This window comes from Ylistrum balloti, unplaced genomic scaffold (genome assembly GCF_031769215.1).
Source record: "Ylistrum balloti isolate Yb309-2 unplaced genomic scaffold, AGI_CSIRO_Ybal_v1 Utg371406, whole genome shotgun sequence".
Taxonomy (NCBI): Eukaryota; Metazoa; Mollusca; class Bivalvia; order Pectinida; family Pectinidae; genus Ylistrum; species Ylistrum balloti.
Window position 1 is genome coordinate 300,158 of NW_026782739.1, and position 17,734 is coordinate 317,891.

The 17,734-nt window shown below is 36.4% G+C and overlaps 1 protein-coding gene and 1 pseudogene across 1 annotated transcript; one reads left to right on the forward strand and one right to left on the reverse strand.

The window, feature by feature from the left end:
- Positions 1 to 657: 657 nt before the first annotated feature.
- On the reverse strand, positions 658 to 2,068 carry LOC132562376 (uncharacterized; annotated as a pseudogene).
- A 4,781-nt stretch (positions 2,069 to 6,849) lies between these two features.
- LOC132562391 (kelch domain-containing protein 1-like) lies at positions 6,850 to 12,465 on the forward strand. Its single transcript, XM_060227132.1, has 8 exons — positions 6,850 to 7,054; positions 7,362 to 7,514; positions 8,385 to 8,521; positions 9,369 to 9,471; positions 10,473 to 10,625; positions 10,861 to 11,016; positions 11,356 to 11,529; positions 12,140 to 12,465. Exons 1-8 carry the CDS (start codon positions 6,874 to 6,876, stop codon positions 12,199 to 12,201), a joined length of 1,119 nt encoding a protein of 372 aa, XP_060083115.1. The 5' UTR covers positions 6,850 to 6,873; the 3' UTR covers positions 12,202 to 12,465.
- Positions 12,466 to 17,734: the final 5,269 nt, after the last annotated feature.

Consider the following 17,734-nt stretch of genomic DNA (forward strand, 5'->3'; position numbering starts at 1 on the left):
CATGAAACCAGATCTGTACAAGTGACAATAAAATATGTTTCTGGTGATCACTTGAGATGTAACAACTCAGGTGACAACATGGTGTATATGTGATAATTTGCTGACCACATGATGGTTATCACATGATGTGCATGTGACTACATGGTGTATATGTGATAATTTGCTGATCACATGATGGTTATCACATGACATGCATGTGACATCTGGTAAACTAACCAATGTTTGTATTCTATCTGTTACACTTCTGACGCCTGTGTAATTAACAGGTTTAGCTATTGGTTATTCCTATACACAATGTATGAAAATTAACATTACTATCAAACCAAGTTTTGTTTGAATTACTTCATTGAAAAGTCTGAATCAGTATGTTTTAACAAACTGAAATCTTCTTCACAAATCAGTGTTGTTTTTCCTCAGGATTGTTATACTTGATCCTTGTTTTCAACTTTTCATACATCCAGATATTCTTTAAGTAACCTTTGATTTCTGTGATTGTGGATAGAAACAGCAATCTTCTTTTTCTAGTTCCATCAGCCATTCAAGTATGAAAAGACTCAAGAGATGTTAATATCATATTGTGAAGAGAGCCTTCGAACTGCTTACAATATGATTGTTAGTCATGCAGTATATTTGGGACTAAGCAATGAATAGGAAATTTTACATGGCCCAACCAGTCTTATGTCGACGACAGGAGCAAACGACTTTCAGTACTTCTTCTAAGGTTGAGTAGATAACGGTTTTCCAGTCTTCTTCCAAGTAATGATCGTTGAGCTTACAAAGACCTGGGGATCCCTCACGCAAAGTGGTATACAGACAGGGTAGAGAAATTCTGTCAGCACAAACTAGAGGGCCATTCCATGGTCTCCTTGCAACCCTAAATCGTGTCAACTTGGGAATGTCGAGTGCCTGAAGATAGAAGCCTCGACTCTGACTGATATCCAAGAACTCTAATGACTTTGATCTGATGGTGTAAGGTACAAGGCCTGGTCCACTTGGTGACCAGACTTCCAACATCAGTCGCTTGAGATTGGGTAAGCCATCCATGAGCTTGTCAAGGAGGTCCTGCTTCATAGCTTGAAATACAAAGTATTTCTCAATTACTAAAGTATGCAAGTTCTGTAGGCGTGTAAGACACATAACGCTGCGGTCAGACCAATCAAATGGCAGTAGAAGTGTCGTCATTTTTTTCGTCACTTTTGTGAGGTCATCAAAGAAATATACAAAGAGTCTTCCTCTATATCTCTGTCTAAAGACAATATCATTGCAGTTTGACCAGTCCGACCAAAATGGCCTGGTTGGTGTTTCCTTCCAGTTGAAGTTGAAGTGAGCTAATGAGTGAAGATTTCCATTGTTGAGAAAAGTCTGAAGTATATCTAAGTAATTGTCATCAGGTTCACCAATATCAAACTTGAAATCTAGATGCTTAATTGGCGGGTTGAGAACTTGTAAGTATTTAGTAAATGTATGCACTCGTTCATTGTAGCACAGGTAACAGTTTGAGGACTGAAGGTGGTTTTTCGATGGCATACATGTCATTGGGAAGTCATACAACATCACAGTACTCCACAGGGCTGGGTTGGTCAGTAGCTCTTTCCACTCACGGCACACTCTCATGGACAGACCCTTGTCAATGTGACTTAAGTAGGTAAACACTTTCATCTTTAACTCATAAGGGAGGGACTGGAATGGAAATAAGTCAGGTATGTGGTTTTCTTCACCGATGACTTTCGCCTGCGGTAGAACCATGCGTGGAAGATCATATTCAACTGGAGGTTTGGACTGTTGAGGAGAAGCATTTGACGGAGAATGAATTTCTTTTGATGCAAACTGTTTTGATTTAGACTTTTTGATAACTTCATCATCTGACATGTTAGAATATAACGGAAATTTTGGTGACGAGTATCGATGGACCGTTCTGTAAACATATTCTTCCTCATCTGTTCCATAGTAGCACTGATTGCCATCATCTTGGTGATAATTATGGGACTTTCTCCGCAGGTACTTCAAAGATTTAGGTTTCAGAAGGACCTTTTTCTTCCCATTTTTTTCCATGCTGTTTTGTTTCCATGGATGGTAAGAAAGACTTCCCTAAAAAGAGAAAACTTTCTTGTGATTTTCCTTACATGGGAAATACAATTACAAACATTTACAGATATTAAATAAGAAGTCAAAAAAGTGATTCCATATAACGATAAGTACTGTTTAGTTTATGTTTTTTAAAGTTTTGAAATTTTACCTTCTATCAGACCCACATCCAAGGGCACCAAAGCCCATCAGTGTCTTCATCTGCTGGTCCACAGACAGCTCCGTCTACAAACAAAACAAATTGTTAAAATAATTCAATATCTTTCTTTCGGGATACATGTAGCTATATAAGTAATTAACATATTACTAGGTACCTGTACATAATACCTGTAAAGGTAAAATCTTACCTTTGAAGATAACATGACACCTTAGGTAACTCTATCACAAAGCAAGATGATTTATATATAATGTACATTTTTTGTATATTAAATCTTGATCTATATAATATGTATATCTTATATCTAATGTTATCAGAGGTAACATTTATATCTATAGGTCCAGTCTATTAAAATCTGAAATAAGGATCCAGCAGAGATTAAATGATGAAATCCTGTTCCTTCTATCTACCATAAATTTTAACAATAAAACTAACACATGCAACTACACAGTATGACTATTTGCCTTGTTTGCCAGCAGAATTTTAGCAGTATTGTTGGATACACAATGTATATGTAGCAGATTTTTAGTCTCTACTTGCAATGTCTTATGACCTTAGTAAGTGCCAAGGAAACAAATTGTACACATCTGGTAGAGAGAGGAAACGACAAATACTTGCACCTAGCCGACCAGGGTTCGATTCCCGGTACGGACGTGAAAAGGTAAGGGGTCACCTGCCCGACCACGTGGGTTTTCCCCGGGTACTCCGGTTTCCTCCCACAGTAAGACCCCTCGCGCGCTTACATCCGGGCCAACAAGAGTGATTAGTATAAGTTAACATAACTCGTTTCGCAATTGTTGTAAAATAAATAAAGTTTATATAAATACTTGTCACACAAATGAAGTACAGGTTTCAAATCTGTTGTCACTCTTACATCTGTTGGGACAATTAAAATTTCAAATCTATCTTCTTTTTAACTTGTATCGATAAATACTCTGATCATTCAATGATATACTGGTATTGTGTTCAGTCAACAGGGAAGAATGTGATTCAGACTTCACCTAGTACTTCATTTACATCTGATAAGTGTTTAGCCTCCGAGTAGGACTACAGATTATAATTTTTTATTATCTGTCAACATCTGACAATCATGATTGAGTAATTTAGATTTAATATTTACATGTAAATGTACAACAGATCTGAATATATCAAATTTTGTAGATTATAGTGATAATGGAATGATAACTAGGATCCTAAGCCAAGATGCTAACAAACTAAGCTTTGTTCAGAAGTATACCCAAAGGTAAATTATGACCACATGCACATGTAGCCTCAGGCCTTGTTTTCTTATATCACACATATGGAACCATCAATGGCAAAGGTTTGAATTTTGACCCCTTGATCACCAACTATAGGTGTGCTTGTGACTGAAGTTGGTAATTAATAAACAGTGGTGGAGATCAGCAGAATCAACAGGAATCTGGGTTTTGAACTGATGATAATAGTATATATTTTTTGTCATAACTAAAGAACTATTTTGGGTGACAAGTCTTGAAACAATTCCACAAACATAGCATTAGAAAATCAACTCAATTTAACTTTTGCCTGGTAGCATACTTTTGTTAATTTTCCAAAATAAAGTTACAATCTGCTAAAAAATCATTTTATATTTCCTAAAACATTCAACAACCCACAACAACCCACAACAACCCACAACTTCCCACAACAACCCACAACAACCCACAACTTCCGTTCAGAAGGTCCAACAGCTATCTACCTTGAGCCTATAGAAGAAAATTTTCTTGGAAACATTTTAATGTCTTTAAACTGAACTGTACATCATTATTGGAGATGTACACATAAAATTAACAAGACGTTAACTATATGCTCCTTTGAAAACGTTCGGGGAGCATAAAAACTTCACCCAATCTGACCTTATAGTCTGTCCATGTTTTGTGTAATATATGACAAATTACAAAATAACGTTGAAAATTGGTGACATCATGGGAGAACCAATACCGGTAGTTTTTCATAATTGAAATTATAAGCAAGAAATCGAACACCCATAAGGGAGGGATCTGCAATGTGACATTCCACTTTCTGACTGGCTATCAAAACCATGGATCAGAAGACAAAAGTCTAAATCACATTTTATTAAGTTGTCAATGAAGTGCATAGCTTCATTGAACACTTTTGAAGCTATATTTATTACTTAGTAACAACCTTTCAATCATGTACTTAAAACACTGTAAAATAAATACCACAGGATTTACAACATGTTCAAAAGCTCTCAGCAATGCTTTTCTGTCTACGATTTGGAGATGTCTATTGGCTCACCCAGGTTATATATCTTGCGAAACACAAGTTGACCAGTTCCATTTTTAGATATTTCTAGCTTTACATATGGATAGTGGACGAAACTGAAGATTTGAAGAAAATTAAATGGGAGACAAGATGCCCAAGGGCCTTGAGTTACAATGCTGTTCTTCTTCTAGTAACTTGTCTTAGAAATAAACTTTATAACAATGTAAGGTAACTTGAACTACATTGTACAAATAATACAAATACAAACCGTGCATAACATAAACTGCCATCCCATGCTTAGGTTTCTTACCATGTTTAAATTAAAAGAAATCACACTCAAAAGTGTAATTTTCCCATGTAAACTCTTCCATCCATGAACAGCATTTAATAGATTCCAAATATACCATACTGAGTATTGACAAGATCTTTGAAACTTTGAGTCAATCTGACCCCGTCAGCCCCATGGGGTCAGCAAGGATCTAAAGATACGTGCATATCAACACACTGTCATCTTATACCAGTAACTTAAACCAAGTTTGAACTATTTCCCAAAGAAAAGAAACCAATCATGCTCAAAAATTTAATATTCCTTTTAAAACATTAATCAAATTTACCCCTGCCGAAATGGAAAAATATGACCATGGGGTCATGAAATTTACAATTTTGGTAAAGCACCTCAAGTTACTTCCTTCCATGAAGAAGAGAATTCTATCTTATCTGGGTAAGCAGAAGATTTTTTTTTTTGAAATTTCAGTCAATTTGAATTTTTTTTGGCCCTGCTGATCAGCCATGGGAGCCAAGACCTTCTGATTACAAAACATTACTTCTCATTCCTCCAAGGATGCTTCAGACCAAATTTGATTAAAATCCTCTGAGGCCTTCATGATTAGCAGCAATTAACAATTTTCCCCATTATGCCATTTGCAACGTCAAAGTTGTTCGAATAGCAATGATATGATTCCAAGATGCCTGGTGCCACTGCCTGGCAGCAATCTTCAATGTGGAAGATGTTAATTTAAAATTATGATGGATAGGATGATACATTGATCATGGTAAGTAAATTAGCAATGGCAAGTTTTTGGTTACCTCTGGTGAAAACAAGAGGTGCATGATTTAAAATTCCCTGAGGCAGTTTTTGTTTCACAGGACTAAACTTAGGGAAGCAGAGAAATAGACCAGTATGTGCTATTATATATAATTAGGGTAGTGTCCTTAGGCAAAACACTACTCTGGAGGGCCTCCTCTATATTGTTCAGTGAAGTAGCCACCAGTTACTAAGAGATCAAAATAACCCTGGACAGGGCAATAAACCAAGCAACCAGTTTTTCAAGAACCAAAGCCATAGGGACTATTTTGCCTGCCACATCTCTACCATAATCGCCTAAATATTAGTATTTTTCTTTGCCTCCGTTGCACATGGTAGTGTGATTTATCATGCTGCAGACCCAGGTGTGATTAATGTCAGAGAACTTGGCTGGATTTTTTTTCTTATTTTATGATACAAACACAAGTAACTCTGGTTGTCCATTTTTTACCCCTGTATTCCAACAAAAAATAGGAGAAACTCTTGGGCCAAGTTGAACTAGACATTGCAAAAATTCACTAACATGATAACATATTTATATAAAACGTTTGAATATTACTGTGAACAACGCTACTCGTATATTACAGCAGACTGCAAGACTACACAAGTACCCAGTTGTGTCCTGAGGTACGTACATAGGGATTCTTTACAATCTTATTTTCATCTAGACGGAAACAGGTCTCTTTCGATGAAATATTTCTCTATATATAATAGCAATTTCAATTCATATAATAACGTTTTAAGCTTTTGATAGCTACATTAACATTCATTTAAGAAAATGGAGAAAAAAAGCAAGTTTTCCTAAAGGAACCCCTTTTCCAGTCAGCTGAGAACCGGCGAATTAAGAAAATTGCATAATCGACACGATTCTAGATTTTTCCTATTGTTTTTGAAATTCCTTGATTCGGCGAATGTTTAAATAATATATTGCGTACAGTGTCATTCGAATATATATTGATGGCATGAGGGAAAAAGCTGCTTTATAGCTACCTGTCTTGGTCCAAGATCGTCGGGTCTTTGTGAATTTTCAAGCGGAAGTGAGGTCAGATACCGAAAAAATCGGTGAATTTCGTAAACATACGCAATCCTTAAAATAACGAGGCAAAACAGAAATGATACTAGTGATGCTTATCTGATACCTATTCATTAGGTTTATCATCAAAATTGAAGTCAATTGTCGAAGAAAACCACTTTTGGCAAACCTCCATATTTACTTCCGGAAATTATAGCTACTGTATGAAGAAAACCGCGGGAAATTGTCACACAGAAGAAGAATACTCAGCCTCTGCAATCTCGCTTGACTATGGAAGCTATTGAAAACGATATCACTGTGGAGTGGAATGTTGTTACAGACAGTCCATTTACACCAAGGGATGGTCATTGTTGTTGCGTATGCGGATCCAAACTTTACGTTTTTGGAGGTGTATTACAGTCCAGTGATGGCGAGATGACAGAAACCAACGATCTGCTTAATTTCGATGCAGGTAAATAGGAGTACGCGTTGCTATAGCTGTATATCGATGGTGTTTTCATCTTTATATATCATGCTTTGCTGTTACTTTAGCTATGCTTTATAACTACCGCCCATTATCATACTTCCCAATTAACACAACGATTCAATATCAAATGAGCCCAATATCGTTACTGTTAAAGCTACCACTGATGGTCAAAGTGGAGACAACTCCAAGATCTAACACAAGGCCTAGCATAGTAATGTTTTTGTTTTAATGAATTTTTAAAGAAAATGTTCTTATCCCGCACAAATATATATACATATATATATTTTTTCAGGAACAATGGTTTGGCAGAAGGTTGCATGTAAAAATGAAGCCCCTCCACCAAGGTCTGCTGCTGCACTGTCCTGTGTTGGAAAGAAGTTGTATCTTTTTGGAGGCCTTAATCAGATGTGTGGTTGGCTTGGAGATTTCCATGTGTTTGACACAGGTCAGACATTTACCCTTAAGTGTCATTTTCTTTCTGATTTTCCCTATAAACATCTGGTGCAGACAAGGGAAAACATACATTTTTGGACAATTATATCAGTATATCGTAGTTTTTTTTAGTTGATAACTCGGATGTTTTTTTTTCATCAATGACAGCCAAACAACATCATACTGACAACTTTATCCTCAAGTAATCTAGAGTAGTAACTCTGGCTATATTTATCAGTTGACTGAAGTTGACAGTCGAAAATTCATATCTCAGGTGATTTTGGCTGAAAGGGAAAGTGTCTAGATTATTAGTGGCCATCTGTATCTGCATCATGTTGTACTATACGTTTATAATTTAGTATCCATTAGTATCTTAGTAAGATAGGTAGTCTCTCCAATGTAAATGCATTTGGACGCAAGCATAGAAAATTAATCAAATCTATTTGTTAACAGTAACTTAGGGTTGGGCCACCTTGGTGTATTTGACTTCACCAATGATGAAAAAATAATTCAAAGGACGAAATGATTGCCATAATGTTATTTACTTTTTGTACATATATACGCTATTGCATTATAATTATATCTAGGTGTCTCTTCACATTTAAATCCTGTTAATGTAAAATTTAATTGAAAGTTGTGATATGACAAGGTACCCTTGCGGAAGTCTAACCTACATGTGTCTTTAGATACAAACATTTAGGTATGTAAGCTTCATTTAGAAACTAAAATGCAATTGTAGAGTTTAATGTATGTTCAGTGGAAGGTTAATAATTCAACCAATCTGGCCAAAATGTACTGTGTGTGATATGTTTTTGGATCATTTAGAGATCTAAAGATATATATAGTTCAATTTTCAAGATAATTGTTTTTTTTTCTTCCACAGAAACACTGACATGGTCAAGTATCCCAGCAGCTGATGGTCCTTGCCCAAGGGACAAACTGCAGTCAGTTGCTATAGATACAAAAATCTATTTTTTTGGAGGATTTGGACCAAAGGCTACTTTGGCCATGGAAGATGATGTAAGAAACAGTACCAGGTTACAAAGTAATATATATTTTAGACAAAGATAATTTTCTTTTAAGGAGATCCTGTCTTTGCAGACTTCAAATTTCCCTCTTGTTTATCTGTTATTTCAAAGGTTACATTGCATTTTTAGCCCACCATCTATTCAAATAGATGGTGGGTTATTCAAATCGCCCTGCGTCCGTGGTCCGTGGTCCGTCCGTCCGTCCGTAAACAATTCTTGTTACCGCTATTTCTGGAAATGTACTGGATGGATCTTTCTCAAATTTCATATGCAGGTTCCCCTTGGTCCCTAGTTGTGCATTGTACCTTTTTTTAACTGATTCGCATTCAAGATGGCCGACAGGTGGCCATCTTGGATTTTGGAAGTAAAAGTTTGTTACCGCTATTTCTGGAAAAGTACTGGATGGATCTTTCTCAAATTTCATATGCAGTTTCCCCTTGGTCCCTAGTTGTGCATTGTACCTTTTTTGGACTGATTCGAATTCAAGATGGCCGACAGGTGGCCATCTTGGATTTTGGAAGTAAAAGTTTGTTACCGCTATTTCTGAGAAAGTACTGGATGGATCTTTCTCAAATGTCATATGCAGGTTCCCCTTGTTTGTTTTATCAGGGATGTGAAAAAATGCATTTTTGAATAATTGCAGAAATAGAGGACCTATTTTATTGTTTGATGTTTAGATGTGACAGGAATGCTGATTGTTGAATAGATTTATTCTTCTGATTTTTGTAATCTGATATCACATAGTTATCTGGTTTTTGTATTCATTTAAAGTTAAACTTCCTTTTGACCCTTTGATAGGAAAATATTAAGGAATAATTTTATAACTAATTCTTATTTAGGGTGATGAAGAATATGAAGATGAAGATGATGATGATGAGCTCCCTGGAGACCAGGAAGCTGCAGAATTTGGCTGGTTTAATGACCTTTATGTCTTTGATACAGGTGTGTATTGTCTGTTTGTATGATACATGTGTGTATTACCTCTGTGTATGATACATGTGTGTATTGCCCCTTTGTATGATACCAGTGTTTATTGCCTCTGTGTATGATAAAGGTGTGTATGACACGTGTATATTGTCTCTGTATATGATACAGGTGTGTATTGTCTCTGTGTATGATACATGTGTGTAGTGTCTCTGTGTATGATACTGATGTATAATGTCTCTGTATGATACAGGTGTGTATTGTCTCTGTATGATACAGGTGTGTATTGTCTCTATGTATGATACAGGTGTGTATTGTCTCTGTATATGATACAGGTGTATCTCTCATTTCTACGTGTGTAATACTGGTCTGTTCAGGGAAATACATCCAGGTTTTCTGTTCTTGTTTTACACACCCACCCATGCAATAAAGGCATGCAACCATAGAAAATGTGACATGTCCCTTCCCAGTTGATGTCATTGCCTGATACATTGTATACACAAATATGTACAAACAGTTATTTGAAGTGACTGTTTATATTTTGTCAGCTCATCTGGCCAGAAGGGTCATGATGACCTTTAGTCATTGTGCTTCCTGTGTGGTTTCAACAGTGGGATTGATCTCCAACTTGTTAGAAATGGTCCTGACCAAGTGTTGTTATTTTTAGGTCAGTCTGTAATCCAAGGTGGCCACATTTTTAAAAAACATATTTTAAACTTCTTCTCCAGTTCCTCTGGTGCCATTGAGCTAAATATTGGAGTGAAAATCCTAAGGAAAAGTAGCCAACAAAGTGTTGGTATTTTTGGACCTTGTCAAAACTTTAGGTAGGCCATCTTGTAACATGATTGCACTATCATGTTTTTCCTCTGCAACAACTAATTCAAACTTCTTCTCAAGTTTCACCAGTGGGATTGAGCTGAAACTGGCATGAAATATCCTGAGATGGTCCTGACCAAGTGTTATTATTTTTCGTAATGTCTCATATCCAAGATGGCCACAGTTTCTGCTTTATGTTGAAGTATCTAACCAGTGGTCCCAGCCCCTTCAGATGAATCTTGGTGTGCCAACTCCTCGAGCTGCTCATGGTCTTTGTGCTGTTGGTAAGAACCTGGTAATCATGGGAGGACGAGACACTGAGGATAGGCAGAATGATATCCACATTTTTGACACAGGTATGTTTATCATGGTGTGAAGGTAAATCTATGGACCACAGGGCTAATGTAAGAAAAAGCAAATAAGGAAATCTTAAATTTCAAAATATGGGATTAAATGTAAATTTTATTTCCAACCCAATATATAGATCTATAGAGTTTTTTTGGAAAGAACAGAGTGTAACTAGGAAGTTATATTGAAGTGTGCTCATAGTGTCTTTCTATGAATAAATTTATGTTCATACATGTTTGACAGAGACAAGGAAGTGGGATATGGGAGTAAATTGCAAAGGGATGCCACCTAGTCCTAGGTCATTTCATACCATTTCTGCTGTTGGTAACAGAGTCGTAGTGCTAGGAGGACGAGGGAAAGAAAATCAACACTTTGATGATGTCAGCATATTTGCCATGGGTGTGTATAGACTAATATCATCATATCAAAAGCTTGGTTTGTTACATTCTTTTATTGATATTGAGTGATTCTAATTCTTAAACACAAAATAATTTTCTGCCAGCTCAAATGTAATAGACTACATTCTACAGCTGTCATATTACAAAATGTACTTGTCATCTGATACACTAATGAATTGTGTTTGGTCTGCAGATGATCTGTAAAATTTAGATCCTGTTATCACTACTTTTCCTGAGAAGTGCATGTTTGACACCAATAGTGTCACCGAAAAGACTAGATTAAACTTTGTATAATGAGATTATTCTGAAAGATTACATCTTGTAATGCTGAACCTTTTAGACACCAAGGAGTGGTACAAGGCTGAAGTGAAAGGCAAAGTTCCAAGTAGTCGTGGTCAACAGGCTGTAGGTGTCATTGGTGACAAGTTGATTATGTTTGGAGGCACCAGTAACTTTAGCACAGAAATCATGCAATGTCAGACAACACACAATGATACAGTACTACTAAGGACAGGTAAACATGACCATTGTTGTATTTTATTCAACTCTTTGGAATTTATATATGCCTGCCATGAACATGTAGTGGATAAACACTCTCCTTTCACCAAGGTGACTGGGAATTGATTAACCAATTAGATTTGAAAAAGTTATAATCACCTATCTAACAAAATGGGTTTTTCTCCAAACTTTCTGGCATAATTTCTCCCTCATGGGTTAATGTATCATATTCAACTTTTAAATAATTCATCAATTTTTTTTAAGGAACCATGTACATGTGATGAGATAAAAGATCTGACCTCAAAATCAACATTAGTCACTAAATAAATCATTTCGTTCCTTGCTGTACGGCCCCGTTCCTTGCTGTACGACCCACATATTGCACAAAATTTGATGAAACATGATAGTGTGGGGAGCAGAATCAAAGAAGTCACACGAGTGTCAAGATCAAGAGGTCAAATTTTGCATGGATATGATAAACAGACTTCTGCATTTGTTGTATTTTGTGTAAGGCTATTAAAAGTTTCATGTCAGCTCTACAGAGGATCATTAAAGAAAAAATCCCAAACTGGGATCCTGTACAAAATACGCGTCAGTAAAACATACTTTTTATCTTTTTCTTGCAGAAGACATCTTAAAAGGGGGACCAACAGGGAGAAATCATAATGGACACGCAGAAGCAAGCTGATAACAAGACACACTAATAATTTTCATTTTAAATTAAGACTTTGAATAATGTGTGTAAATTACATGTTTTTGAACATGGACAAAACTTGATACAAACACAATGGTTTTTGAACTATGACATTTCAGAATTAGATAGACACCAGTCTTCTATGTCTGAGAATGACAAAGTGGACAGATGATGAGAACATGAAGAATAGCTTGCAATCTCATGAAAGTTGACATTCATATATGGTTATTTTTAGACAGTAAATATCATTTTATCATATTAATTGAGTTATCTTTATGTTTCACTAGAATTAAAGGCCCCTGTATGTTAAGAAAGCGTTTGCAATATAAATGCTAAATTTCAAAGACATATCACTACTTCCATTTAGCCAGAAACTATTTCCACAGATTTATTGAAATTAAACATTTTCAAAAGACAGGGATTGAAGCAATCCCTCATTAAAGGTCCCTCACCCTGGACCTGTTAACCATGTTGTCTTGTCCAAGGATTGAGATGTCTGACAAAGGAGTTCCCCTTTCATATTTGTGACATCATGTCAATGAATCACAGGGACAATAAATACACCCCAGCCAAGGAGGCCACAGGGTGAGAGGAAAATAATTATTCAACCTCATGATGGAAAGATTGGGGAATTTCCTGCTTGGAGAAGATTATTATCTTGCAAACACTCTACAAGCCATGTGATTGCCTGCTTCAATCCTCTTCCCTGAGGATGAGATCCCCCTTCTTACCCCGAGGGTGAGATCCCTAATCTTGCCTTTCGGCTGAGATCCATTTTCCCCTATCTTGCCTCAAATGGGTGAAAGATTCTGTAGTGAAATGGGTCTCCCTTGCAATATATCCCTGCATTGTGCTGAATTTCTGTTTGGGCGTCTTGTCTTGTAAATACAAGAGATGCCCAAAGGCAGGTCAGCCACTTCCTGATGCTAGCGCGAGATTCACTGTTGTTTTACAGCTCACTGCCATACCCGTTGACCAATAAAGCCTGTTTTGGGTTATTGATATCATGTATAACAGTGAAATTCATTGTTGGAAGATATGATATAGAACAAGAGTGTCGAGACTTGTGGGAAGCCAAGAACCTATTGGCTATTTTGTACTTCAGTTCCTGAAATATCTTCTTTCACATCAGCAATGAATTACATGATGCATTTTTGGCCCACCATCGTCAGATTACTATTTCTTCGAAAATACTTGATCTTTTCTCAAAATTTGATGAAAATTATCCTTAATCCCTGTTTGTGCACTTTTGATAATGGGATCGATTAGAAAAATGAAATGACTGACAGGTGGCCATCTTTTTGTTTTACTATGAAAGTTTGTTATTGGTATTTCTTGTGAAGTAATGAAAGGATTGTATTTAGATTTAATATGTAGGTTCACTTTGTCTCCTTATTTGTTGCAGTTTGATTTTGCGACTGATCAGAAAAATGAAATGGCAAATAGGTAGCCATCTTTGATTTTGATGATGAAAGTTTATCTTGAAAAATGCTGAATGGGTAAATAAGCTGCTTTCTTTGATTATGGCTATGAAATTTTATAAGTTTTATTTCTTAAAAAGAACTGGATGGATCTCGCATGAATTTTGTATGTATGTTCCGTTGGTCCCTAGTAAGGCCTTTCTGATTTTTGGACTGTTCAGAAAATTAGACTGGCTACCATTTTGCATTTAGTGGTCAAGATCAGTATCACTATTTCGTCAGAGAAATGTTCAAATCAAATCAAATTTCATCTCATTCAGAACAAAAATTTAAAAAAAAGAAGGGAAAAGCTTTTGAGATCAAACCATGGTGGGTGCAAAGATCACCCTGTGCTCTCATGCTGACTTGTTGAAATCAATTGTTTTGCAGTAGGTTTGGGGGAATATTATCCATCTTATTTCGCCAAGAAGTTGCATACCTTAGGTACAAGCCATGTTGCATGTTTTCTGAATCTCCCTTTCTACTATGTTCAATCCATGCTAAGTAACAAGGAAGATCGAGGAGCCTATACATGTATATAACAATACTGTCATTAGTTCTGGGTTATATGGAGGACAGTTCTGACCTACCTATTGCACATACATATCAAACAATACATGTCTGTTTAGAATTTCATGAGCAATCACGAAAACTGCTTTTGTTTACTGAAGAATGTTGAACCATGGAGGAAAGTTATCTTAATGCTAATACTAGCATCAACAAATGTTATACTTTCGACAGGTAGCCAACAAAGTGTTGATATTATGGACCTTGTGAAAACTTTGATATGACAGCCAGAAAGGCCATTTTGTAACATGATTTTACAATCACGGTTTTCCTGTGCAGGTATCTATAATGGATTGTGCTCTAACTTTACTGTCAAAAAATAGGTAACACTTGTTACAGTTACTTACTCCTCACCAAAACTACCATCTGCATCATGGAAAACAGCTTCCTAGTAAGATTTCATTCAAAGTAGAAAAAATAACTCTCCCTGCGGAAGGTTTTTGTAGTCAGATGACGGTTAAAGCCCATGGGGCTCCTTGTTACTGATTCATTCAATAGTTTACTTGATTTTATTTCATAAAATCAAAAATTTCTATTGTCTATTTAATGAAGGTACTCACATGTAATGAAGATAACAAATCAGACAATAATGCTTGTGTCCGCCTTGGGCATTGATACAGACTGTGCAACGTAGTCTCATGGAATTGCCAAGAGTCTGGAAGAATGCTAGGGGCGAATTGTTCCATTCCTGGGGGGAGACTCTTTTTCTTCTGTGCCGACATCAATGGACCTCCACCGGTAACACCTATTCCAATTTCATTCCACACGTTCTATTTGTGCCGTATCCGGTGAAAGAGGTCGCCAACGGAGGACATTCTCGTTATCCTGTGCAAGGAAACCCATAGGTACGCGAGTGTGGGGACGAGCGTTGTCCTGCTGGTACAGTTGTTGCAACGCACCAAAAACTTTCTGCACAGATCGTGCATATGTCTTTTGCACACCCGCGCACAATACAGCATTGTGCGAAAATCGGTGATTATAAGTCATTTTCCATTCGACTGTTTTCAAAATGACACTGGACCTGCATGAATTAGTCTTATCGTATATAGTTTCACACCTCATGAAGTATACCAGTAGGTACATGACGGGTCCACATTCATACCGCCTGGGTCGCCTGTGTAACAAACACAGCAACTAAGATTTACCACATCATGTAATTTTTCTTTAAAAACGAATGAAAAAGAGTTATACAAAAGTAAGGAAAATAAAAATTCCTTTCTGTCGGTTTGAGATTTTAAGTGATGCATTGCTGTGACACAAAAAGACGTCCATTTATTGCTTACATATATAACGTGTGTTCATACACTACCTATATATTAATGGCTTAATATACTTAGTTGTTTTCTTGTATATTTAGAAAATAAACACTATCCCACACTTATTTATAAGTCATTTCTAAGTTTACATCCACCACGATAGAACTGCATGTGCGTACAAATGTGCGATAGCTTATTTCGTCCAATTTTCCTATCGTGTGCACATCGTGTAACGTTCTGCGACCCCACAAGTGTAAAACTGTAATTGCGGCTGTGCAACAAGCAAAGGAACGACATAAAGCCTGAGAACGTCATCCCTGTGGTACGACGTAAAGCCTGAGAACGTCATCCCTGTGGTACGACGTAAAGCCTGAGAACGTCATCCCTGTGGTACGACGTAAAGCCTGAGAACGTCATCCCTGTGGTACGACGTAAAGCCTGAGAACGTCATCCCTGTGGTACGACGTAAAGCCTGAGAACGTCATCCCTGTGGTATGACGTAAAACCTGAGAACGTCATCCCTGTACACCACTTTTGTTACATTTTGACGGAAGACATATAAGAGGTGTTAGATACCGAGAAATACGTTGACCATGTCAATATTCTCGTGAACATGAATCCAAGTACACTACAGACTTAAAGCGTCAGCCACAATTCAAGTCAGCAGTTATGCTCAAGAACTGGTTCCCGTGCTGTACAGCAAATTTCTTGGTGTGCTGACTCCTCCCAAAGAGATATTGTATGCTGCAAGTTTATACCTCTTCACATTTACATTCTGTTGCTACTTTCTAGGAAATGAAGAGACCGGGTATTGCATTAATTATTGGGTGAGGACGAACGATCCAAAACAATATACTGTAGGAAATTAAAAAGGAAAGAATAAACAACTAGCTTTCGGAAATATAACTTTCTTTACCAAAACCCAATTGAATCAACATCTGATCAGTCAATACACAATTTCTTTTTCTTTTCTCATCAATGCTCACCATTATCCGATTGCCCTACCTTTAAAGGACGACTGTATTGCAGTTTCAAAATGAGGCAAAGAGCATCTAATATTCAAGATGAATAAAACTGAGGTCTTTAATTTGTGTCTTATATCTTACAAATCAATAAACAAAAATATACGGATGATCGTGTCCGGATGTAAATCAGAATAACAAATGTGTGCATGTTTAATTCTTGGAGAGGTAAGATGGCTACCAAGAAGTCATCTTATAAACTGACAGTTGGTTAAGTGTTCTCAGAAAGTGCTAGAATGACCTTTGGTGGATGAAGAGACGTATATACGTCTCTGCTGGGTGTATTTAATTCTTTGTTCTGTTTGATTTGTTTTCCGCTTAATAGCCGTATTGAATTATATATTTACTTTGAATATTGTTTTTTATTCGAAGTAAATGGCATTCATCAGCTTCTAAAAATAGGTTCTTCGTGTTTCAAGAGTTTGTTTCATCTTGCCAACTCCTAAACTCTGATGGATATATCTCGGAAATCATTGAATATTTCTAACGACAACGTCGGTAAAGAAGAATACCAAATACAGTCATGTTCTTATCATTGACATGTTGGAAATCCAAAAGAGAACAAAATAAGACTATATGGTGCCTTGTTTTATTTGTTTTCCACTTAGAGATATCACTAAACCAATTTAGTAATATCACTAATTCATATCGCTGTGATATCATCTTTTCATTATAGTAATATAACCTACTCATTATCGTGATGTATATTCAATGTGATGATATCCCTTATTCAATATCGTGATAACGCATATTCATTGTCATTATATCACCCATTCACTATCGTGATAACACCTATTCATTGTGATGGTATCATCCGTTCACTATCGTGTTATTACCTATCTATAGTGATAACACTTATTCATTGTGATGATATCACCCATTCATTATCGTGTTATTACCTATCTATAGTTATCTCACCTTTCCATTGATACGATATCCGAGTCATTTATTCACTATCATGATAACACTTATTCATTGTGATGATATCACCCATTCATCATCGTGTTATTACCTATCTATAGTGATATCACCAATTCATTGTTACGATGTCCGAGACATTCATTCACTATCGTGATATTACCTTTTCGTTGTGATAACAATTCAACCGCCGGAATAGCATGTCACTCTTCTTGATATTGGAATTATTACATTCAATGGTTGTAAATTATTGTGAATATTTTCGAAATTACTTAATTTTGGTTGAAAAGGAAACATTGCATAG